The 25,702-nt window shown below is 38.7% G+C and overlaps 1 protein-coding gene and 1 long non-coding RNA gene across 2 annotated transcripts; one reads left to right on the top strand and one right to left on the bottom strand.

Moving 5' to 3' along the window:
* The first annotated feature begins 11,445 nt into the window (after positions 1–11,445).
* LOC127607379 (uncharacterized) lies at positions 11,446–13,511 on the top strand. The gene is made up of 3 exons (XM_052075615.1): positions 11,446–12,385; positions 12,645–12,963; positions 13,264–13,511. Exons 1-3 carry the CDS (start codon positions 11,549–11,551, stop codon positions 13,269–13,271), a joined length of 1,164 nt encoding a protein of 387 aa, XP_051931575.1. The 5' UTR covers positions 11,446–11,548; the 3' UTR covers positions 13,272–13,511.
* A 336-nt stretch (positions 13,512–13,847) lies between these two features.
* On the bottom strand, positions 13,848–14,960 carry LOC127607380 (uncharacterized). Its single transcript, XR_007964069.1, has 2 exons — positions 14,747–14,960; positions 13,848–14,200 (listed from the first exon to the last, which is right to left on the bottom strand). It is a non-coding gene; the product is annotated as an uncharacterized LOC127607380 (long non-coding RNA).
* Positions 14,961–25,702: the final 10,742 nt, after the last annotated feature.

The raw sequence follows: 25,702 nt of genomic DNA, 5'->3' as shown, positions 1-25,702 counted from the left end.
CCTTTGGTTTAGGCCTGACACTCAATTTGAGTTTTTATTGCTTTAAATGCATTTTCAGGGCGATTTGAGCACGTTTTTTGACTTTGAATGTATCTTCATAGGAATGAGGTGTGTAGTCAAATTAATGCTCATTTAGGCTTCAGGAGGACAACCTGAACTAAATACATGTTGAAATGTGTGCATACGCCCTTTGGTTTAGGCGTGACACTCATTTTGAGTTTTTATTGCTTTAAATGCATTTTCAGGCCGAGCCGAGCACGTTTTTTGACTTTGAATGTATCTTCATAGGAATGAGTTGTGTAGTCAAATTAATGCTCATTTACGCTTCAGGAGGTCAACCTGAACTAAATACATGTTGAAATGTGTGCATAAGTCCTTTGGTTTAGGCCTGACACTCAATTTGAGTTTTTATTGCTTTAAATGCATTTTCAGGGCGATTTGAGCACGTTTTTTGACTTTGAATGTATCTTCATAGGAATGAGGTGTGTAGTCAAATTAATGCTCATTTAGGCTTCAGGAGGTAAACCTGAACTAAATACATGTTGAAATGTGTGCATAAGTCCTTTGGTTTAGGTGTGGCACTCAATTTGAGTTTTTATTGCTTTAAAAGCATTTTCAGGCCGAGCCGAGCACGTTTTTGGACTTTGAATGTATCTTCATAGGAATGACTTGTGTAGTCAAATTAATGCTCATTTACGCTTCAGGAGGTCAACCTGAACTAAATACATGTTGAAATGTGTGCATAAGCCCTTTGGTTTAAGCGTGACACTCATTTTGAGTTTTTATTGCTTTAAGTGCACTTTCAGGCCGATTTGAGCACGTTTTTTGACTTTGAATGTATCTTCATAGGAATGAGGTGTGTAGTCAAATTAATGCTCATTTAGGCTTCAGGAGGTCAACCTGAACTAAATACATGTTGAAATGTGTGCATAAGTCCTTTGGTTTAGGCGTGACACTCAATTTGAGTTTTTATTGCTTTAAATGCCTTTTCAGGCCGATTTGAGCATGTTTTTTTACTTTGAATGTATCTTCATAGGAATGAGTTGTGTAGTCAAATTAATAGTCATTTAGGCGTCAGGAGGATAACCTGAACTAAATACATGTTGAAATGTGTGCATAAGTCCTTTGGTTTAGGCCTGACACTCAATTTGAGTTTTTATTGCTTTAAATGCATTTTCAGGGCGATTTGAGCACGTTTTTTGACTTTGAATGTATCTTCATAGGAATGAGGTGTGTAGTCAAATTAATGCTCATTTAGGCTTCAGGAGGTCAACCTGAACTAAATACATGTTGAAATGTGTGCATAAGTCCTTTGGATTAGGCGTGACACTCATTTTATGTTTTTATTGCTTTAAATGCACTTTCAGGCCTAGTTGAGCACGTTTTGTGACTTTGAATGTACCTTCATAGGAATGAGTTGTGTAGTCAAATTAATGCTCATTTAGGCTTCAGGAGGTCAACCTGAACTAAATACATGTTGAAATGTGTGCATAAGTCCTTTGGTTTAGGCGTGACACTCATTTTGAGTTTTTATTGCTTTAAATGCACTTTCAGGCCTAGTTGAGCACGTTTTTTTACTTTGAATGTATCTTCATAGGAATTAGTTGTTTAGTCAAATTAATGCTCATTTAGGCTTCAGAATGTCAACCTGAACTAAATACATGTTGAAATGTGTGCATAGGTCCTTTGGTTTAGGCGTGACACTCATTTTGAGTTTTTATTGCTTTAAATGAACTTTCAGGCCGAGTTGAGCACGTTTTGTGACTTTGAATGTACCTTCATAGGAATGAGTTGTGTAGTCAAATTAATGCTGATTTAGGCTTCAGGAGGTCAACCTGAACTAAATACATGTTGAAATGTGTGCATAAGTCCTTTGGTTTAGGCGTGACACTCATTTTCAGTTTTTATTGCTTTAAATGTACTTTCAGTCCGAGTTGAGCCCGTTTTTTTACTTTGAATGTTCCTTCATAGGAATGAGTTGTGTAGTCAAATTAATGCTCATTTAGGCTTCAGGAGGTCAACCTGAACTAAATACATGTTGAAATGTGTGCATAAGTCCTTTGGTGTAGGCGTGACACTCATTTTGAGTTTTTATTGCTTTAAATGCATTTTCAGGCCGAGTACAGCACTTTTCTGAGTTTGAATGTATCTTCATAGGAATGAGTTGTGTGGTCAAATTAATGCTCATTTAGGCTTCAGGGGGTCAGCCTGAACTACATACATGTTGAAATGTGTGCATAAGTCCTTTGGTTTAGGCGTGACGCTCAATTTGAGTTTTTATTGCTTTAAATGCATTTTCAGGCCTAGTTGAGCACGTTTCTGAGTTTGAATGTATCTTCATAGGAATGAGGTGTGTAGTCAAATTAATGCTCATTTAGGCTTCAGGAGGTCAACCTGAACTAAATACATGTTGAAATGTGTGCATAAGGCCTTTGGTTTAGGCGTGACACTCATTTTGAGTTTTTATTGCTTTAAATGCATTTTCAGGCCGAGTAGAGCACGTTTTTTTACTTTGAATGTATCTTCATAGGAATAAGTTGTGTAGTCAAATTAATGCTCATTTAGGCTTCAGGACTTCAACCTGAACTAAATACATGTTGAAATGTGTGCATAAGTCCTTTGGTTTAGGCGTGACACTCATTTTATGTTTTAATTGCTTTAAATGCACTTTCAGTCCGAGTTGAGCCCGTTTTTTTACTTTGAATGTATCTTCATAGGAATAAGTTGTGTAGTCAAATTAATGGTGATTTAGGCTTCAGGAGGTCAACCTGAACTAAATACATTTTGAAATGTGTGCATAAGTCCTTTGGTTTAGGCGTGACACTCATTTTGAGTTTTTATTGCTTTAAATGCACTTTCAGGCCTAGTTGAGCACGTTTTGTGACTTTGAATGTACCTTCATAGGAATGAGTTGTGTAGTCAAATTAATGCTCATTTAGGCTTCAGGAGGTCAACCTGAACTAAATACATGTTGAAATGTGTGCATAAGTCCTTTGGTTTAGGCGTGACACTCATTTTCAGTTTTTATTGCTTTAAATGCACTTTCAGTCCGAGTTGAGGCCGTTTTTTTACTTTGAATGTATCTTCATAGGAATAAGTTGTTTAGTCAAATTAATGCTCATTTAGGCTTCAGAATGTCAACCTGAACTAAATACATGTTGAAATGTGTGCATAAGTCCTTTGGTTTAGGCGTGACACACATTTTGAGTTTTTATTGCTTTAAATGAACTTTCAGGCCGAGTTGAGCACGTTTTGTGACTTTGAATGTACCTTCATAGGAATGAGTTGTGTAGTCAAATTAATGCTGATTTAGGCTTCAGGAGGTCAACCTGAACTAAATACATGTTGAAATGTGTGCATAAGTCCTTTGGTTTAGGCGTGACACTCATTTTCAGTTTTTATTGCTTTAAATGTACTTTCAGTCCGAGTTGAGCCCGTTTTTTTACTTTGAATGTTCCTTCATAGGAATGAGTTGTGTAGTCAAATTAATGCTCATTTAGGCTTCAGGAGGTCAACCTGAACTAAATACATGTTGAAATGTGTGCATAAGTCCTTTGGTGTAGGCGTGACACTCATTTTGAGTTTTTATTGCTTTAAATGCATTTTCAGGCCGAGTACAGCACTTTTCTGAGTTTGAATGTATCTTCATAGGAATGAGTTGTGTGGTCAAATTAATGCTCATTTAGGCTTCAGGGGGTCAGCCTGAACTACATACATGTTGAAATGTGTGCATAAGTCCTTTGGTTTAGGCGTGACGCTCAATTTGAGTTTTTATTGCTTGAAATGCATTTTCAGGCCTAGTTGAGCACGTTTCTGAGTTTGAATGTATCTTCATAGGAATGAGGTGTGTAGTCAAATTAATGCTCATTTAAGCTTCAGGAGGTCAACCTGAACTAAATACATGTTGAAATGTGTGCATAAGTCCTTTGGTTTAGGCGTGACACTCATTTTCAGTTTTTATTGCTTTAAATGCACTTTCTGTCCGAGTTGAGCCCGTTTTTTTACTTTGAATGTTCCTTAATAGGAATGAGTTGTGTAGTCAAATTAATGCTCATTTAGGCTTCAGGAGGTCAACCTGAACTAAATACATGTTGAAATGTGTGCATAAGGCCTTTGGTTTAGGCGTGACACTCATTTTGAGTTTTTATTGCTTTAAATGCATTTTCAGGCCGAGTAGAGCACGTTTTTTTACTTTGAATGTATCTTCATAGGAAAAAGTTGTTTAGTCAAATTAATGCTCATTTAGGCTTCAGAATGTCAACCTGAACTAAATACATGTTGAAATGTGTGCATAGGTCCTTTGGTTTAGGCGTGACACTCATTTTGAGTTTTTATTGCTTTAAATGAACTTTCAGGCCGAGTTGAGCACGTTTTGTGACTTTGAATGTACCTTCATAGGAATGAGTTGTGTAGTCAAATTAATGCTGATTTAGGCTTCAGGAGGTCAACCTGAACTAAATACATGTTGAAATGTGTGCATAAGTCCTTTGGTTTAGGCGTGACACTCATTTTCAGTTTTTATTGCTTTAAATGTACTTTCAGTCCGAGTTGAGCCCGTTTTTTTACTTTGAATGTTCCTTCATAGGAATGAGTTGTGTAGTCAAATTAATGCTCATTTAGGCTTCAGGAGGTCAACCTGAACTAAATACATGTTGAAATGTGTGCATAAGTCCTTTGGTGTAGGCGTGACACTCATTTTGAGTTTTTATTGCTTTAAATGCATTTTCAGGCCGAGTACAGCACTTTTCTGAGTTTGAATGTATCTTCATAGGAATGAGTTGTGTGGTCAAATTAATGCTCATTTAGGCTTCAGGGGGTCAGCCTGAACTACATACATGTTGAAATGTGTGCATAAGTCCTTTGGTTTAGGCGTGACGCTCAATTTGAGTTTTTATTGCTTTAAATGCATTTTCAGGCCTAGTTGAGCACGTTTCTGAGTTTGAATGTATCTTCATAGGAATGAGGTGTGTAGTCAAATTAATGCTCATTTAGGCTTCAGGAGGTCAACCTGAACTACTGTAAATACATGTTGAAATGTGTGCATAAGGCCTTTGGTTTAGGCGTGACACTCATTTTGAGTTTTTATTGCTTTAAATGCATTTTCAGGCCGAGTAGAGCACGTTTTTTTACTTTGAATGTATCTTCATAGGAATAAGTTGTGTAGTCAAATTAATGCTCATTTAGGCTTCAGGACTTCAACCTGAACTAAATACATGTTGAAATGTGTGCATAAGTCCTTTGGTTTAGGCGTGACACTCATTTTATGTTTTAATTGCTTTAAATGCACTTTCAGTCCGAGTTGAGCCCGTTTTTTTACTTTGAATGTATCTTCATAGGAATAAGTTGTGTAGTCAAATTAATGGTGATTTAGGCTTCAGGAGGTCAACCTGAACTAAATACATTTTGAAATGTGTGCATAAGTCCTTTGGTTTAGGCGTGACACTCATTTTGAGTTTTTATTGCTTTAAATGCACTTTCAGGCCTAGTTGAGCACGTTTTGTGACTTTGAATGTACCTTCATAGGAATGAGTTGTGTAGTCAAATTAATGCTCATTTAGGCTTCAGGAGGTCAACCTGAACTAAATACATGTTGAAATGTGTGCATAAGTCCTTTGGTTTAGGCGTGACACTCATTTTCAGTTTTTATTGCTTTAAATGCACTTTCAGTCCGAGTTGAGGCCGTTTTTTTACTTTGAATGTATCTTCATAGGAATAAGTTGTTTAGTCAAATTAATGCTCATTTAGGCTTCAGAATGTCAACCTGAACTAAATACATGTTGAAATGTGTGCATAAGTCCTTTGGTTTAGGCGTGACACACATTTTGAGTTTTTATTGCTTTAAATGAACTTTCAGGCCGAGTTGAGCACGTTTTGTGACTTTGAATGTACCTTCATAGGAATGAGTTGTGTAGTCAAATTAATGCTGATTTAGGCTTCAGGAGGTCAACCTGAACTAAATACATGTTGAAATGTGTGCATAAGTCCTTTGGTTTAGGCGTGACACTCATTTTCAGTTTTTATTGCTTTAAATGTACTTTCAGTCCGAGTTGAGCCCGTTTTTTTACTTTGAATGTTCCTTCATAGGAATGAGTTGTGTAGTCAAATTAATGCTCATTTAGGCTTCAGGAGGTCAACCTGAACTAAATACATGTTGAAATGTGTGCATAAGTCCTTTGGTGTAGGCGTGACACTCATTTTGAGTTTTTATTGCTTTAAATGCATTTTCAGGCCGAGTACAGCACTTTTCTGAGTTTGAATGTATCTTCATAGGAATGAGTTGTGTGGTCAAATTAATGCTCATTTAGGCTTCAGGGGGTCAGCCTGAACTACATACATGTTGAAATGTGTGCATAAGTCCTTTGGTTTAGGCGTGACGCTCAATTTGAGTTTTTATTGCTTGAAATGCATTTTCAGGCCTAGTTGAGCACGTTTCTGAGTTTGAATGTATCTTCATAGGAATGAGGTGTGTAGTCAAATTAATGCTCATTTAAGCTTCAGGAGGTCAACCTGAACTAAATACATGTTGAAATGTGTGCATAAGTCCTTTGGTTTAGGCGTGACACTCATTTTCAGTTTTTATTGCTTTAAATGCACTTTCTGTCCGAGTTGAGCCCGTTTTTTTACTTTGAATGTTCCTTAATAGGAATGAGTTGTGTAGTCAAATTAATGCTCATTTAGGCTTCAGGAGGTCAACCTGAACTAAATACATGTTGAAATGTGTGCATAAGGCCTTTGGTTTAGGCGTGACACTCATTTTGAGTTTTTATTGCTTTAAATGCATTTTCAGGCCGAGTAGAGCACGTTTTTTTACTTTGAATGTATCTTCATAGGAAAAAGTTGTGTAGTCAAATTAATGCTCATTTAGGCTTCAGGACTTCAACCTGAACTAAATACATGTTGAAATGTGTGCATAAGTCCTTTGGTTTAGGCGTGACACTCATTTTATGTTTTAATTGCTTTAAATGCACTTTCAGTCCGAGTTGAGCCCGTTTTTTTACTTTGAATGTATCTTCATAGGAATAAGTTGTGTAGTCAAATTAATGGTGATTTAGGCTTCAGGAGGTCAACCTGAACTAAATACATGTTGAAATGTGTGCATAAGTCCTTTGGTTTAGGCGTGACACTCATTTTGAGTTTTTATTGCTTTAAATGCACTTTCAGGCCGAGTTGAGCACGTTTTGTGACTTTGAATGTACCTTCATAGGAATGAGTTTTGTAGTCAAATAAATGCTCATTTTGGCTTCAGGAGGTCAACCTGAACTGAATACATGTTGAAATGTGTGCATAAGTCCTTTGGTTTAGGCGTGACACTCATTTTGAGTTTTTATTGCTTTAAATGCACTTTCAGGCCTAGTTGAGCACGTTTTGTGACTTTGAATGTACCTTCATAGGAATGAGTTGTGTGATCAAATTAATGGTGATTTAGGCTTCAGGAGGTCAACCTGAACTAAATACATGTTGAAATGTGTGCATAAGTCCTTTGGTTTAGGCGTGACACTCATTTTGAGTTTTTATTGCTTTAAATGCACTTTCAGGCCTAGTTGAGCACGTTTTGTGACTTTGAATGTACCTTCATAGGAATGAGTTGTGTAATCAAATTAATGCTCATTTAGGCTTCAGGAGGTCAACCTGAACTAAATAAATGTTGAAATGTGTGCATAAGTCATTTGGTCTAGGCGTGACACTCATTATGAACCATTGATGAAAATAAGTTTTATTTTTAAAAAAGCCAAAAAATGTGAAAGGGACGAAATTACAAATGTCCTGTGTGTTTCACATAGAGTACATACAGGCCAGCGATCCCGCTCCCTCTCTTTCTCTGTGACACACACGCTTCCGAGCGCCCCAGCACGCAGCAAGCACACACACAAACGCACGCACACACACTCACACAAACGTACGCACAGACGAGCACGTATCGTAAACAACACACCAACGATGATTTAGATCAAAGAAACACTCACACATGTATGGGCACACGATCACGCGCGCGCAAACACACACACAAACTCATGAGAGGCACACACATCCGCACACGCTACGCATGTAAACAACATTTGGACACTGATTGAAGATCAAAGACTAACCCACGTGGAAGACTGAAAGATACACAGCCAATCACCTAGGCTTTGCATCTTTTCACCTCCCCCTGCTCTCACACCACGTGGGCTAGATCCACTCGGGCTGTCATTGGTGGACGTCGTCGGTGTCAGAACAAATCAAGTGCAAGCAAAAGTTAAAACCTCTGAGTAATTCGTCATTTTTATCCGAATACAGTACTTTTTTTTGGGGGGGGGGGTGCGCACAACGCACACACACGCACACACACACACGCACGCACCCACACAAACACACACAAACACACGCACACACTTACACACTCTCACACACGCACGCACACATACACTAGCAGGCATCGGAAACAACACTTTAGACGTTGAAATGTGTGCAGACGTCCTTTGGTTTAGGCATGACACTCAATTTTAGTTTTTATTGATTCAAATGCATTTTCAGACAGAGCAGGGCACTTACTGACTTTGAATGTATCTTCATGGGAATGAGTTGTGTGATCAAATTAATGCTCATTTAGGCTTCAGGAGGTCAACCTAAACTAAATACATGTTGAAATGTGTGCATAAGTCCTTTGATTTAGGCGTGAAACTCATTTTGAGATTTTATTGCTTTAAATGCACTTTCAGGCCTAGTTGAGCACGTTTTGTGACTTTGAATGTACCTTCATAGGAATGAGTTGTATAGACAAAATAATGCTCATTTAGGCTTCAGAATGTCAACCTGAACTAAATACATGTTGAAATGTGTGCATAAGGCCTTTGGTTTAGGCGTGACACTCATTTTGAGTTTTTATTGCTTTAAATGCATTTTCAGGCCGAGTAGAGCACGTTTTTTTACTTTGAATGTATCTTCATAGGAATAAGTTGTGTAGTCAAATTAATGCTCATTTAGGCTTCAGGACGTCAACCTGAACTAAATACATGTTGAAATGTGTGCATAAGTCCTTTGGTTTAGGCGTGACACTCATTTTCAGTTTTTATTGCTTTAAATGCACTTTCAGTCCGAGTTGAGCCCGTTTTTTTACTTTGAATGTATCTTCATAGGATTAAGTTGTGTCGTCAAATTAATGGTGATTTAGGCTTCAGGAGGTCAACCTGAACTAAATACATGTTGAAATGTGTGCATAAGTCCTTTGGTTTAGGCGTGACACTCATTTTGAGTTTTTATTGCTTTAAATGCACTTTCAGGCCTAGTTGAGCACGTTTTGTGACTTTGAATGTACCTTCATAGGAATGAGTTGTGTAGTCAAATTAATGCTCATTTAGGCTTCAGGAGGTCAACCTGAACTAAATACATGTTGAAATGTGTGCATAAGTCCTTTGGTTTAGGCGTGACACTCATTTTCAGTTTTTATTGCTTTAAATGCACTTTCAGTCCGAGTTGAGCCGTTTTTTTACTTTGCATGTATCTTCATAGGAATAAGTTGTGTAGTCAAATTAATGCTCATTTAGGCTTCAGAATGTCAACCTGAACTAAATACATGTTGAAATGTGTGCATAAGTCCTTTGGTTTAGGCGTGACACTCATTTTGAGTTTTTATTGCTTTAAATGCACTTTCAGGCCTAGTTGAGCACGTTTTGTGACTTTGAATGTACCTTCATAGGAATGAGTTGTGTAGTCAAATTAATGCTCATTTAGGCTTCAGGAGGTCAACCTGAACTAAATAAATGTTGAAATGTGTGCATAAGTCATTTGGTCTAGGCGTGACACTCATTATGAACCATTGATGAAAATAAGTTTTATTTTTAAAAAAGCCAAAAAATGTGAAAGGGACGAAATTACAAATGTCCTGTGTGTTTCACATAGAGTACATACAGGCCAGCGATCCCGCTCCCTCTCTTTCTCTGTGACACACACGCTTCCGAGCGCCCCAGCACGCAGCAAGCACACACACAAACGCACGCACACACACTCACACAAACGTACGCACAGACGAGCACGTATCGTAAACAACACACCAACGATGATTTAGATCAAAGAAACACTCACACATGTATGGGCACACGATCACGCGCGCGCAAACACACACACAAACTCATGAGAGGCACACACATCCGCACACGCTACGCATGTAAACAACATTTGGACACTGATTGAAGATCAAAGACTAACCCACGTGGAAGACTGAAAGATACACAGCCAATCACCTAGGCTTTGCATCTTTTCACCTCCCCCTGCTCTCACACCACGTGGGCTAGATCCACTCGGGCTGTCATTGGTGGACGTCGTCGGTGTCAGAACAAATCAAGTGCAAGCAAAAGTTAAAACCTCTGAGTAATTCGTCATTTTTATCCGAATACAGTACTTTTTTTTGGGGGGGGGGGGTGCGCACAACACACACACACGCACACACACACACGCACGCACCCACACAAACACACACAAACACACGCACACACTTACACACTCTCACACACGCACGCACACATACACTAGCAGGCATCGGAAACAACACTTTAGACGTTGAAATGTGTGCAGACGTCCTTTGGTTTAGGCATGACACTCAATTTTAGTTTTTATTGATTCAAATGCATTTTCAGACAGAGCAGGGCACTTACTGACTTTGAATGTATCTTCATGGGAATGAGTTGTGTGATCAAATTAATGCTCATTTAGGCTTCAGGAGGTCAACCTAAACTAAATACATGTTGAAATGTGTGCATAAGTCCTTTGATTTAGGCGTGAAACTCATTTTGAGATTTTATTGCTTTAAATGCACTTTCAGGCCTAGTTGAGCACGTTTTGTGACTTTGAATGTACCTTCATAGGAATGAGTTGTATAGACAAAATAATGCTCATTTAGGCTTCAGAATGTCAACCTGAACTAAATACATGTTGAAATGTGTGCATAAGGCCTTTGGTTTAGGCGTGACACTCATTTTGAGTTTTTATTGCTTTAAATGCATTTTCAGGCCGAGTAGAGCACGTTTTTTTACTTTGAATGTATCTTCATAGGAATAAGTTGTGTAGTCAAATTAATGCTCATTTAGGCTTCAGGACGTCAACCTGAACTAAATACATGTTGAAATGTGTGCATAAGTCCTTTGGTTTAGGCGTGACACTCATTTTCAGTTTTTATTGCTTTAAATGCACTTTCAGTCCGAGTTGAGCCCGTTTTTTTACTTTGAATGTATCTTCATAGGATTAAGTTGTGTAGTCAAATTAATGGTGATTTATACGGAGCCCCTAAGGGGACATGGAAGGAAAAAAAAAACTTTGCGAGATCTCGCAAAGTAATGCGAGATCTCGCAAAGTAATGCGAGATCTCGCAATGAAAGATTGCGAGATCTCGCAAAGTAATGCGAGATCTCGCAAAGAAGGATTGCGAGATCTCGCATTACTTTGCGAGATCTCGCAAAGAAGGATTGCGAGATCTCGCAATACTTTATTTATTTATTTTTAATGGTCGTTGACTTGCTTCCGGGTCATCGTACGTGCTTCCGGGTCATCGTACGTGTAAACGCAGACAACAGTTATGGAGCGTGTTCAACCGTTCGTGAGTTTAATAGAATTTTACTTTGAAATCGGCTTGAAATACAAAGACATTAAATCTGTTCTTGATGTTAAGTACGGTTTCCAAATAAGTGAAAGACATTTGAAGCGAGTGCTGAACCAAAGAGGACTATTTCGTCGGAAAACGTTCAATGACTTGGCAGTCCTGGTTGACTTCATTCGCAACCAATTGCAGCATTCCGGACAACTACACGGTTACAGGTGGATGTACAGTAAGTGCAGAGAATATGGACTTCTTGTCAGGAAAGAGGACGTTCGTCTGGTCCTGAAAGAGTTGGATCCGAGAGGAGTGTCGTTAAGGCAAGCAAGACGTTTGAGACGGCGAAACTACTTCTCCAAAGGGCCCAATTTTATATGGCACATGGACTCCTATGACAAACTGAAACCATTTGGAATTTGTATCAATGGGGCTATTGATGGTTTTTCAAGGAAAATAATGTGGCTCAATGCCTACATAACTAGTAGTGACCCGAAGTTGATTGGGGGTTACTACATCGACGTTGTGCACCGTTTGGGGGGTTGTCCTCGAATCGTTCGAGCTGATCTTGGGACTGAAAATGGTCACGTCAAAGGCTTTCAGCGTTTCCTCGTGCCAATACCGCCAGGCAGCACTCTTGACAGTTACTTGGATGGAGCCAGCACCGCCAATCAAAGAATTGAATATTGGTGGCGGTTTCTTCGCAGCCAGTGCGTGGAGTTCTGGTTATCCCTCTTCACAGACCTCAGAGACAATGGCTTCTTTGATGGTGGATTTCTGGACAAAAACATCCTACAATTTTGTTGCATGGGACTTATTCAGGTGAGTTCATACATTCTGATAGACTCGTTAATTAAATGTGTATTTTTGTATGTGAGAGTGAGTTGATGGGAAAGTGGACAGGAACACCCAAGAGGATAATGGTGTGTGGTGAAGGTGAAGGAAAAGTTGGGGAGATGTGGTACACATGAGAGGGGAGGAGTGAGACAAAAAAGCAGCTTCACGCTAAAAGTTCTTGCTCATAAAAGCCGATATGACTGTGCAACTCTTATTTAATCTGGCTTTATATTATTTTCAACAGGATGAGTTGGATGACACGGCCTTAGTTTGGAACAGCCATCTCATCAGGCCCTCAAAGAACATGAATGTCCCCAGTGGTCGGCCCAACGTGATGTATACGTTACCTGAACTTTATGGTACAACGGACTTCCTCTCCCCGGTTGACAATGAACAAGTTCAACTGTGCAAAAGCCAGTGTGTGTTTCGTTTGACCATGCCTTGTGATCCAGATGTATTTGCATTGTGTGCTTTTTTAATGGCCCAGTCCGATCTAATGCCACCAAAAGATCCATTTCAGGCTGTGAACTTGTATTTACACCTCAGAGAGGCCCTCACCGCTACTCTTTAAGATAAGAAAACCTTTATTAGACTCGCAATGGAGAAATTCCTAATTCACAGCAGCAAATTTATGAAAGGAAGAATATAAAATATACAAAATATAGGAGCTGCTGGAAAGGCGGCCACTCTCACGGCTGCTGGAAAGGCAGCCACTCTCACTGCGCCATTTTGAAGTCAAAATAACACAACACATAGGACAGACAGCCGTGCAATCTTCACCAATTTTCTGCATACACTTTATAAATTACAGCAATCTATGTATTGCTTGGTGTTTGGACCAAACTATATTACGGCTCTTCAACTGGTGTGAGAAGTAACATTTATTGAAGCCTGAATTTGACCATTGTCATTTCTTTTATCACTTCACCTTCAAAGGATAATTGAAACACTTTTGATGACAAATAATATATACCCATCATAATTAAAAGCATTGTTTATCTGCTGTTTTTCTACCTGTACAGTACAAGGACAACATATTTGATCTACAATATAAAATGTTTGTCTGTCAAAGCATTATTGGTGTAAATAAACATTCTTTCTTGGTTCCTGACTTTATTCACAAATACTTAACCAACGTGGATGCTGGGGAGTATTCCTACACAATTGTACATCATCCCAATTGAATTTTCACCTGCATGTAAATGATGACTGCGTAATTGTCACTCCTCACTTTCGTCAGCAGGTGGTTTCTTGTGTTTAAAAAAACTGTTAAGAATGATTTGGAACAAATTTTATTCACATTGACAAAATCTTACAAACATTAATCTCAACATTTTAAATGGAATGTACAACTTCAGACCTTTGGGTAAAACTGAAAACTCCCATCTTGCCTGAAACCATCATGAGAATAAGTGGTGCAGAAAATGGAAGGAATGGAGAACTAACACAGAATCGATTGCATTTTAATAATGCACAATACACAAATGGAAAACAATTGCAGACTGCCCTTCACGTGGTTAACTATGCCAGATGTTTTACATCTCAAAAGTGCCAAGAGCCAAAAAAATTTTTAAATCTTGCCATTCTCTCATCAAGGTTTTGGAGCACACTTGGAGATCCACCCAGTACACCTTTTTTCCTCGATCTTATTTTGTCTCTCAATCTTTGGAGGAGCATTTCATTATCACCCCTGGACATTTTTTGTTGACAAAAGCAAAGGACAGCTATTCGATCACCATAGGAAGTGATATATTTGCCCATTTGCTCTTCAGTCATCAGAGAAATTACCTCCATGTCAACCTGCAAAGATAAATTGTGAGAATGAATACTTGAAATTTTGACTTGATTAATAATAACTTAACAAATGTAACATGAGTGATGGTACAGAGCAGTCATCATTATTTGTATTCAATATTACATAATATAATAATAATAATACATCAGGAAGCAGCAGCACATTTACTAACTGTGATGTCTTTTTAGAATTGTGTTACATAAAGTCATTATTGTAAGAACTAAGAACATCAACAGTACAGGTAGAGTATATAGAAATGCTAGCTTCACTTTCCCTGAAATGCTAGCTTCACTTTCCCCGCCAAGTTAGTTTCTCACTGTATTTGGAGGCCTGCATGACAAATTACTACTACGATGACTACTACTAGGATTAATAATAATAATAGAATTTATGTAATGCTTTTCTTACTTCTCAAAAGAATCAAACGGTTTGCACTACAGTAGTGTATTTACAAAACAGAAAATTAACAGTAGAGAAAGTGAGCGTGTCGGAGCCAGTGTCCATTTTGCTATTGCTACGCTTATTATGTTAGTGTATGGGTGTATGCCCACCTTGTCGCTTTTCATGCGCGTAATGTCCACCTGAGCGACATTTCTTGATCGCAAGAAGTTTTCCAAGTCCTCCTCCATTATTCTCTCCCCCTCCGATGTCGTGTGTAGTCGCTCAAATTAGCCGCGCACGACAGTCAACATTCGCCAAGCTGACCCGGAAGTAGATCAACGCGCAGGAAAAGAACACACTCCATAACTGTTGTCTGCGTTTACACGTACGATGACCCGGAAGCACGTACGATGACCCGGAAGCAAGTCAACGACCATTAAAAATAAATAAATAAAGTATTGCGAGATCTCGCAATCCTTCTTTGCGAGATCTCGCAAAGTAATGCGAGATCTCGCAATCCTTCTTTGCGAGATCTCGCATTACTTTGCGAGATCTCGCAATCTTTCATTGCGAGATCTCGCATTACTTTGCGAGATCTCGCATTACTTTGCGAGATCTCGCAAAGTTTTTTTTTTCCTTCCATGTCCCCTTAGGGGCTCCGTAGATTTAGGCTTCAGGAGGTAAACCTGAACTAAATACATGTTGAAATGTGTGCATAAGTCCTTTGGTTTAGGCGTGACACTCATTTTGAGTTTTTATTGCTTTAAATGCACTTTCAGGCCTAGTTGAGCACGTTTTGTGACTTTGAATGTACCTTCATAGGAATGAGTTGTGTAGTCAAATTAATGCTCATTTAGGCTTCAGGAGGTCAACCTGAACTAAATACATGTTGAAATGTGTGCATAAGTCCTTTGGTTTAGGCGTGACACTCATTTTCAGTTTTTATTGCTTTAAATGCACTTTCAGTCCGAGTTGAGCCGTTTTTTTACTTTGCATGTATCTTCATAGGAATAAGTTGTGTAGTCAAATTAATGCTCATTTAGGCTTCAGAATGTCAACCTGAACTAAATACATGTTGAAATGTGTGCATAAGTCCTTTGGTTTAGGCGTGACACTCATTTTGAGTTTTTATTGCTTTAAATGCACTTTCAGGCCTAGTTGAGCACGTTTTGTGACTTTGAATGTACCTTCATAGGAATGAGTTGTGTAGTCAAATTAATGCTCATTTAGGCTTCAGGAGGTCAACCTGAACTAAATAAATGTTGAAATGTGTGCATAAGTCATTTGGTCTAGGCGTGACACTCATTATGAACCATTGATGAAAATAAGTTTTATTTTTAAAAAAGCCAAAAAATGTGAAAGGGACGAAATTACAAATGTCCTGTGTGTTTCACATAGAGTACATACAGGCCAGCGATCCCGCTCCCTCTCTTTCTCTGTGACACACACGCTTCCGAGCGCCCCAGCACGCAGCAAGCACACACACAAACGCACGCACACACACTCACACAAACGTACGCACAGACGAGCACGTATCGTAAACAACACACCAACGATGATTTAGATCAAAGAAACACTCACACATGTATGGGCACACGATCACGCGCGCGCAAACACACACACAAACTCATGAGAGGCACACACATCCGCACACGCTACGCATGTAAACAACATTTGGACACTGATTGAAGATCAAAGACTAACCCACGTGGAAGACTGAAAGATACACAGCCAATCACCTAGGCTTTGCATCTTTTCACCTCCCCCTGCTCTCACACCACGTGGGCTAGATCCACTCGGGCTGTCATTGGTGGACGTCGTCGGTGTCAGAACAAATCAAGTGCAAGCAAAAGTTAAAACCTCTGAGTAATTCGTCATTTTTATCCGAATACAGTACTTTTTTTTTTGGGGGGGGGGTGCGCACAACACACACACGCACACACACACGCACGCACCCACACAAACACACACAAACACACGCACACACTTACACACTCTCACACACGCACGCACACATACACTAGCAGGCATCGGAAACAACACTTTAGACGTTGAAATGTGTGCAGACGTCCTTTGGTTTAGGCATGACACTCAATTTTAGTTTTTATTGATTCAAATGCATTTTCAGACAGAGCAGGGCACTTACTGACTTTGAATGTATCTTCATGGGAATGAGTTGTGTGATCAAATTAATGCTCATTTAGGCTTCAGGAGGTCAACCTAAACTAAATACATGTTGAAATGTGTGCATAAGTCCTTTGATTTAGGCGTGAAACTCATTTTGAGATTTTATTGCTTTAAATGCACTTTCAGGCCTAGTTGAGCACGTTTTGTGACTTTGAATGTACCTTCATAGGAATGAGTTGTATAGACAAAATAATGCTCATTTAGGCTTCAGAATGTCAACCTGAACTAAATACATGTTGAAATGTGTGCATAAGGCCTTTGGTTTAGGCGTGACACTCATTTTGAGTTTTTATTGCTTTAAATGCATTTTCAGGCCGAGTAGAGCACGTTTTTTTACTTTGAATGTATCTTCATAGGAATAAGTTGTGTAGTCAAATTAATGCTCATTTAGGCTTCAGGACGTCAACCTGAACTAAATACATGTTGAAATGTGTGCATAAGTCCTTTGGTTTAGGCGTGACACTCATTTTCAGTTTTTATTGCTTTAAATGCACTTTCAGTCCGAGTTGAGCCCGTTTTTTTACTTTGAATGTATCTTCATAGGATTAAGTTGTGTAGTCAAATTAATGGTGATTTAGGCTTCAGGAGGTCAACCTGAACTAAATACATGTTGAAATGTGTGCATAAGTCCTTTGGTTTAGGCGTGACACTCATTTTGAGTTTTTATTGCTTTAAATGCACTTTCAGGCCTAGTTGAGCACGTTTTGTGACTTTGAATGTACCTTCATAGGAATGAGTTGTGTAGTCAAATTAATGCTCATTTAGGCTTCAGGAGGTCAACCTGAACTAAATACATGTTGAAATGTGTGCATAAGTCCTTTGGTTTAGGCGTGACACTCATTTTCAGTTTTTATTGCTTTAAATGCACTTTCAGTCCGAGTTGAGCCCGTTTTTTTACTTTGAATGTTCCTTCATAGGAATGAGTTGTGTAGTCAAATTAATGCTCATTTAGGCTTCAGGAGGTCAACCTGAACTAAATACATGTTGAAATGTGTGCATAAGGCCTTTGGTTTAGGCGTGACACTCATTTTGAGTTTTTATTGCTTTAAATGCATTTTCAGGCCGAGTTGAGCCGTTTTTTTACTTTGAATGTATCTTCATAGGAATAAGTTGTGTAGTCAAATTAATGCTCATTTAGGCTTCAGAATGTCAACCTGAACTAAATACATGTTGAAATGTGTGCATAAGTCCTTTGGTTTAGGCGTGACACTCATTTTGAGTTTTTATTGCTTTAAATGCACTTTCAGGCCAAGTTGAGCACGTTTTGTGACTTTGAATGTACCTTCATAGGAATGAGTTGTGTAGTCAAATTAATGCTCATTTAGGCTTCAGGAGGTCAACCTGAACTAAATACATGTTGAAATGTGTGCATAAGGCCTTTGGTTTAGGCGCGACACTCATTTTGAGTTTTTATTGCTTTAAATGCATTTTCAGGCCGAGTAGAGCACGTTTTTTTACTTTGAATGTATCTTCATAGGAATAAGTTGTGTAGTCAAATTAATGCTCATTTAGGCTTCAGGACGTCAACCTGAACTAAATACATGTTGAAATGTGTGCATAAGTCCTTTGGTTTAGGCGTGACACTCATTTTCAGTTTTTATTGCTTTAAATGCACTTTCAGTCCGAGTTGAGCCCGTTTTTTTACTTTGAATGTATCTTCATAGGAATAAGTTGTGTAGTCAAATTAATGGTGATTTAGGCTTCAGGAGGTCAACCTGAACTAAATACATGTTGAAATGTGTGCATAAGTCCTTTGGTTTAGGCGTGACACTCATTTTGAGTTTTTATTGCTTTAAATGCACTTTCAGGCCTAGTTGAGCACGTTTTGTGACTTTGAATGTACCTTCATAGGAATGAGTTGTGTAGTCAAATTAATGCTCATTTAGGCTTCAGGAGGTCAACCTGAACTAAATAAATGTTGAAATGTGTGCATAAGTCATTTGGTCTAGGCGTGACACTCATTATGAACCATTGATGAAAATAAGTTGTATTTTTAAAAAACCCAAAAAATGTGAAAGGGACGAAATTACAAATGTCCTGTCTGTTTCACATAGAGTACATACAGGCCAGCGATCCCGCTCCCTCTCTTTCTCTGTGACACACACGCTTCCGAGCGCGCCAGCACGCAGCAAGCACACACACAAACGCACGCACACACACTCACACAAACGTACGCACAGACGAGCACGTATCGTAAACAACACACCAACGATGATTTAGATCAAAGAAACACTCACACATGTATGGGCACACGATCACGCGCGCGCAAACACACACACAAACTCATGAGAGGCACACACATCCGCACACGCTACGCATGTAAACAACATTTGGACACTGATTGAAGATCAAAGACTAACCCACGTGGAAGACTGAAAGATGCACAGCCAATCACCTAGGCTTTGCATCTTTTCACCTCCCCCTGCTCTCACACCACGTGGGCTAGATCCACTCGGGCTGTCATTGGTGGACGTCGTCGGTGTCAGAACAAATCAAGTGCAAGCAAAAGTTAAAACCTCTGAGTAATTCGTCATTTTTATCCGAATACAGTACTTTTTTTTGGGGGGGGGGGGGTGCTCACAACACACACACGCACGCACCCACACAAACACACACAAACACACGCACACACTTACACACTCTCACACGCACGCACACATACACTAGCAGGCATCGGAAACAACACTTTAGACGTTGAAATGTGTGCAGACGTCCTTTGGTTTAGGCATGACACTCAATTTTAGTTTTTATTGATTCAAATGCATTTTCAGACAGAGCAGGGCACTTACTGACTTTGAATGTATCTTCATGGGAATGAGTTGTGTGATCAAATTAATGCTCATTTAGGCTTCAGGAGGTCAACCTAAACTAAATACATGTTGAAATGTGTGCATAAGTCCTTTGATTTAGGCGTGAAACTCATTTTGAGATTTTATTGCTTTAAATGCACTTTCAGGCCTAGTTGAGCACGTTTTGTGACTTTGAATGTACCTTCATAGGAATGAGTTGTATAGACAAAACAATGCTCATTTAGGCTTCAGAATGTCAACCTGAACTAAATACATGTTGAAATGTGTGTATAAGTCCTTTGGTTTAGGCGTGACACTCAATTTGAGTTTTTATTGCTTTAAATACATTTTCAGGCCGAGTAGAGCACGTTTTTTTACTTTGAATGTATCTTCATAGGAATGAGTTGTGTAGTCAAATTAATGCTCATTTAGGCTTCAGGAGGTCAACCTGAACTAAATACATGTTGAAATGTGTGCATAAGTCCTTTGGTTTAGGCGTGACACTCATTTTGAGTTTTTATTGCTTTAAATGCATTTTCAGGCCGAGTAGAGCACGTTTCTGAGTTTGAATGTATCTTCATAGGAATGAGTTGTGTGATCAAATTAATGCTCATTTAGGCTTCAGAATGTCAACCTGAACTAAATACATGTTGAAATGTGTGCATAAGTCCTTTGGTTTAGGCGTGACACTCAGTTTGAGTTTTTATTGCTTTAAATGCACTTTCAGGCCTAGTTGAGCACGTTTTGTGACTTTTAATGTACCTTCATAGGAATGAGTTGTGTAGTCAAATTATACTCATTTAGGCTTCAGGAGGTCAACCTGAACTAAATACATGTTGAAATGTGTGCATAAGTCCTTTGGTTTAGGCGTGACACTCATTTTCAGTTTTTATTGCTTTAAATGCACTTTCAGTCCGAGTTGAGCCCGTTTTTTTACTTTGAATGTACCTTCATAGGAATGAGTTGTGTAGTCAAATTAATGCTCATTTAGGCTTCAGGAGGTCAACCTGAACTAAATACATGTTGAAATGTGTGCATAAGTCCTTTGGTTTAGGCGTGACACTCATTTTGAGTTTTTATTGCTTTAAATGCATTTTCAGGCCGAGTAGAGCACGTTTCTGAGTTTGAATGTATCTTCATAGGAATGAGTTGTGTAGTCAAATTAATGCTCATTTAGGCTTCAGGACGTCAACCTGAACTAAATACATGTTGAAATGTGTGCATAAGTCCTTTGGTTTAGGCGTGACACTCATTTTCAGTTTTTATTGCTTTAAATGCACTTTCAGTCCGAGTTGAGCCCGTTTTTTTACTTTGAATGTATCTTCATAGGATTAAGTTGTGTAGTCAAATTAATGGTGATTTAGGCTTCAGGAGGTCAACCTGAACTAAATACATGTTGAAATGTGTGCATAAGTCCTTTGGTTTAGGCGTGACACTCATTTTGAGTTTTTATTGCTTTAAATGCACTTTCAGGCCTAGTTGAGCACGTTTTGTGACTTTGAATGTACCTTCATAGGAATGAGTTGTGTAGTCAAATTAATGCTCATTTAGGCTTCAGGAGGTCAACCTGAACTAAATACATGTTGAAATGTGTGCATAAGTCCTTTGGTTTAGGCGTGACACTCATTTTCAGTTTTTATTGCTTTAAATGCACTTTCAGTCCGAGTTGAGCCCGTTTTTTTACTTTGAATGTTCCTTCATAGGAATGAGTTGTGTAGTCAAATTAATGCTCATTTAGGCTTCAGGAGGTCAACCTGAACTAAATACATGTTGAAATGTGTGCATAAGGCCTTTGGTTTAGGCGTGACACTCATTTTGAGTTTTTATTGCTTTAAATGCATTTTCAGGCCGAGTTGAGCCGTTTTTTTACTTTGAATGTATCTTCATAGGAATAAGTTGTGTAGTCAAATTAATGCTCATTTAGGCTTCAGAATGTCAACCTGAACTAAATACATGTTGAAATGTGTGCATAAGTCCTTTGGTTTAGGCGTGACACTCATTTTGAGTTTTTATTGCTTTAAATGCACTTTCAGGCCAAGTTGAGCACGTTTTGTGACTTTGAATGTACCTTCATAGGAATGAGTTGTGTAGTCAAATTAATGCTCATTTAGGCTTCAGGAGGTCAACCTGAACTAAATACATGTTGAAATGTGTGCATAAGGCCTTTGGTTTAGGCGCGACACTCATTTTGAGTTTTTATTGCTTTAAATGCATTTTCAGGCCGAGTAGAGCACGTTTTTTTACTTTGAATGTATCTTCATAGGAATAAGTTGTGTAGTCAAATTAATGCTCATTTAGGCTTCAGGACGTCAACCTGAACTAAATACATGTTGAAATGTGTGCATAAGTCCTTTGGTTTAGGCGTGACACTCATTTTCAGTTTTTATTGCTTTAAATGCACTTTCAGTCCGAGTTGAGCCCGTTTTTTTACTTTGAATGTATCTTCATAGGAATAAGTTGTGTAGTCAAATTAATGGTGATTTAGGCTTCAGGAGGTCAACCTGAACTAAATACATGTTGAAATGTGTGCATAAGTCCTTTGGTTTAGGCGTGACACTCATTTTGAGTTTTTATTGCTTTAAATGCACTTTCAGGCCTAGTTGAGCACGTTTTGTGACTTTGAATGTACCTTCATAGGAATGAGTTGTGTAGTCAAATTAATGCTCATTTAGGCTTCAGGAGGTCAACCTGAACTAAATAAATGTTGAAATGTGTGCATAAGTCATTTGGTCTAGGCGTGACACTCATTATGAACCATTGATGAAAATAAGTTGTATTTTTAAAAAACCCAAAAAATGTGAAAGGGACGAAATTACAAATGTCCTGTCTGTTTCACATAGAGTACATACAGGCCAGCGATCCCGCTCCCTCTCTTTCTCTGTGACACACACGCTTCCGAGCGCGCCAGCACGCAGCAAGCACACACACAAACGCACGCACACACACTCACACAAACGTACGCACAGACGAGCACGTATCGTAAACAACACACCAACGATGATTTAGATCAAAGAAACACTCACACATGTATGGGCACACGATCACGCGCGCGCAAACACACACACAAACTCATGAGAGGCACACACATCCGCACACGCTACGCATGTAAACAACATTTGGACACTGATTGAAGATCAAAGACTAACCCACGTGGAAGACTGAAAGATGCACAGCCAATCACCTAGGCTTTGCATCTTTTCACCTCCCCCTGCTCTCACACCACGTGGGCTAGATCCACTCGGGCTGTCATTGGTGGACGTCGTCGGTGTCAGAACAAATCAAGTGCAAGCAAAAGTTAAAACCTCTGAGTAATTCGTCATTTTTATCCGAATACAGTACTTTTTTTTGGGGGGGGGGGGTGCTCACAACACACACACGCACGCACCCACACAAACACACACAAACACACGCACACACTTACACACTCTCACACGCACGCACACATACACTAGCAGGCATCGGAAACAACACTTTAGACGTTGAAATGTGTGCAGACGTCCTTTGGTTTAGGCATGACACTCAATTTTAGTTTTTATTGATTCAAATGCATTTTCAGACAGAGCAGGGCACTTACTGACTTTGAATGTATCTTCATGGGAATGAGTTGTGTGATCAAATTAATGCTCATTTAGGCTTCAGGAGGTCAACCTAAACTAAATACATGTTGAAATGTGTGCATAAGTCCTTTGATTTAGGCGTGAAACTCATTTTGAGATTTTATTGCTTTAAATGCACTTTCAGGCCTAGTTGAGCACGTTTTGTGACTTTGAATGTACCTTCATAGGAATGAGTTGTATAGACAAAACAATGCTCATTTAGGCTTCAGAATGTCAACCTGAACTAAATACATGTTGAAATGTGTGTATAAGTCCTTTGGTTTAGGCGTGACACTCAATTTGAGTTTTTATTGCTTTAAATACATTTTCAGGCCGAGTAGAGCACGTTTTTTTACTTTGAATGTATCTTCATAGGAATGAGTTGTGTAGTCAAATTAATGCTCATTTAGGCTTCAGGAGGTCAACCTGAACTAAATACATGTTGAAATGTGTGCATAAGTCCTTTGGTTTAGGCGTGACACTCATTTTGAGTTTTTATTGCTTTAAATGCATTTTCAGGCCGAGTAGAGCACGTTTCTGAGTTTGAATGTATCTTCATAGGAATGAGTTGTGTGATCAAATTAATGCTCATTTAGGCTTCAGAATGTCAACCTGAACTAAATACATGTTGAAATGTGTGCATAAGTCCTTTGGTTTAGGCGTGACACTCAGTTTGAGTTTTTATTGCTTTAAATGCACTTTCAGGCCTAGTTGAGCACGTTTTGTGACTTTTAATGTACCTTCATAGGAATGAGTTGTGTAGTCAAATTATACTCATTTAGGCTTCAGGAGGTCAACCTGAACTAAATACATGTTGAAATGTGTGCATAAGTCCTTTGGTTTAGGCGTGACACTCATTTTCAGTTTTTATTGCTTTAAATGCACTTTCAGTCCGAGTTGAGCCCGTTTTTTTACTTTGAATGTACCTTCATAGGAATGAGTTGTGTAGTCAAATTAATGCTCATTTAGGCTTCAGGAGGTCAACCTGAACTAAATACATGTTGAAATGTGTGCATAAGTCCTTTGGTTTAGGCGTGACACTCATTTTCAGTTTTTGTTGCTTTAAATGCACTTTCAGTCCGAGTTGAGCCCGTTTTTTTACTTTGAATGTTCCTTCATAGGAATGAGTTGTGTATTCAAATTAATGCTCATTTAGGCTTCAGGAGGTCAACCTGAACTAAATACATGTTGAAATGTGTGCATAAGGCCTTTGGTTTAGGCGCGACACTCATTTTGAGTTTTTATTGCTTTAAATGCATTTTCAGGCCGAGTAGAGCACGTTTTTTTACTTTGAATGTATCTTCATAGGAATAAGTTGTGTAGTCAAATTAATGCTCATTTAGGCTTCAGGACGTCAACCTGAACTAAATACATGTTGAAATGTGTGCATAAGTCCTTTGGTTTAGGCGTGACACTCATTTTCAGTTTTTATTGCTTTAAATGCACTTTCAGTCCGAGTTGAGCCCGTTTTTTTACTTTGAATGTTCCTTCATAGGAATGAGTTGTGTAGTCAAATTAATGCTCATTTAGGCTTCAGGAGGTCAACCTGAACTAAATACATGTTGAAATGTGTGCATAAGGCCTTTGGTTTAGGCGTGACACTCATTTTGAGTTTTTATTGCTTTAAATGCATTTTCAGGCCGAGTAGAGCACGTTTTTTTACTTTGAATGTATCTTCATAGGAATAAGTTGTGTAGTCAAATTAATGCTCATTTAGGCTTCAGGACTTCAACCTGAACTAAATACATGTTGAAATGTGTGCATAAGTCCTTTGGTTTAGGCGTGACACTCATTTTATGTTTTAATTGCTTTAAATGCACTTTCAGTAAGAGTTGAGCCCGTTTTTTTACTTTGAATGTATCTTCATAGGAATAAGTTGTGTAGTCAAATTAATGGTGATTTAGGCTTCAGGAGGTCAACCTGAACTAAATACATGTTGAAATGTGTGCATAAGTCCTTTGGTTTAGGCGTGACACTCATTTTGAGTTTTTATTGCTTTAAATGCACTTTCAGGCCTAGTTGAGCACGTTTTGTGACTTTGAATGTACCTTCATAGGAATGAGTTTTGTAGTCAAATAAATGCTCATTTTGGCTTCAGGAGGTCAACCTGAACTGAATACATGTTGAAATGTGTGCATAAGTCCTTTGGTTTAGGCGTGACACTCATTTTGAGTTTTTATTGCTTTAAATGCACTTTCAGTCCGAGTTGAGTCCGTTTTTTTACTTTGAATGTATCTTCATAGGAATAAGTTGTGTAGTCAAATTAATGCTCATTTAGGCTTCAGAATGTCAACCTGAACTAAATACATGTTGAAATGTGTGCATAAGTCCTTTGGTTTAGGCGTGACACTCATTTTGAGTTTTTATTGCTTTAAATGCATTTTCAGGCCGAGTAGAGCACGTTTCTGAGTTTGAATGTATCTTCATAGGAATGAGTTGTGTGATCAAATTAATGGTGATTTAGGCTTCAGGAGGTCAACCTGAACTAAATACATGTTGAAATGTGTGCATAAGTCCTTTGGTTTAGGCGTGACACTCATTTTGAGTTTTTATT

Source organism: Hippocampus zosterae, chromosome 9 (assembly GCF_025434085.1).
Source record: "Hippocampus zosterae strain Florida chromosome 9, ASM2543408v3, whole genome shotgun sequence".
Lineage (NCBI taxonomy): Eukaryota > Metazoa > Chordata > Actinopteri > Syngnathiformes > Syngnathidae > Hippocampus > Hippocampus zosterae.
The sequence above is the reverse complement of the archived record's forward strand: the minus strand, read 5'-3'. Positions and strand labels throughout refer to the sequence as shown.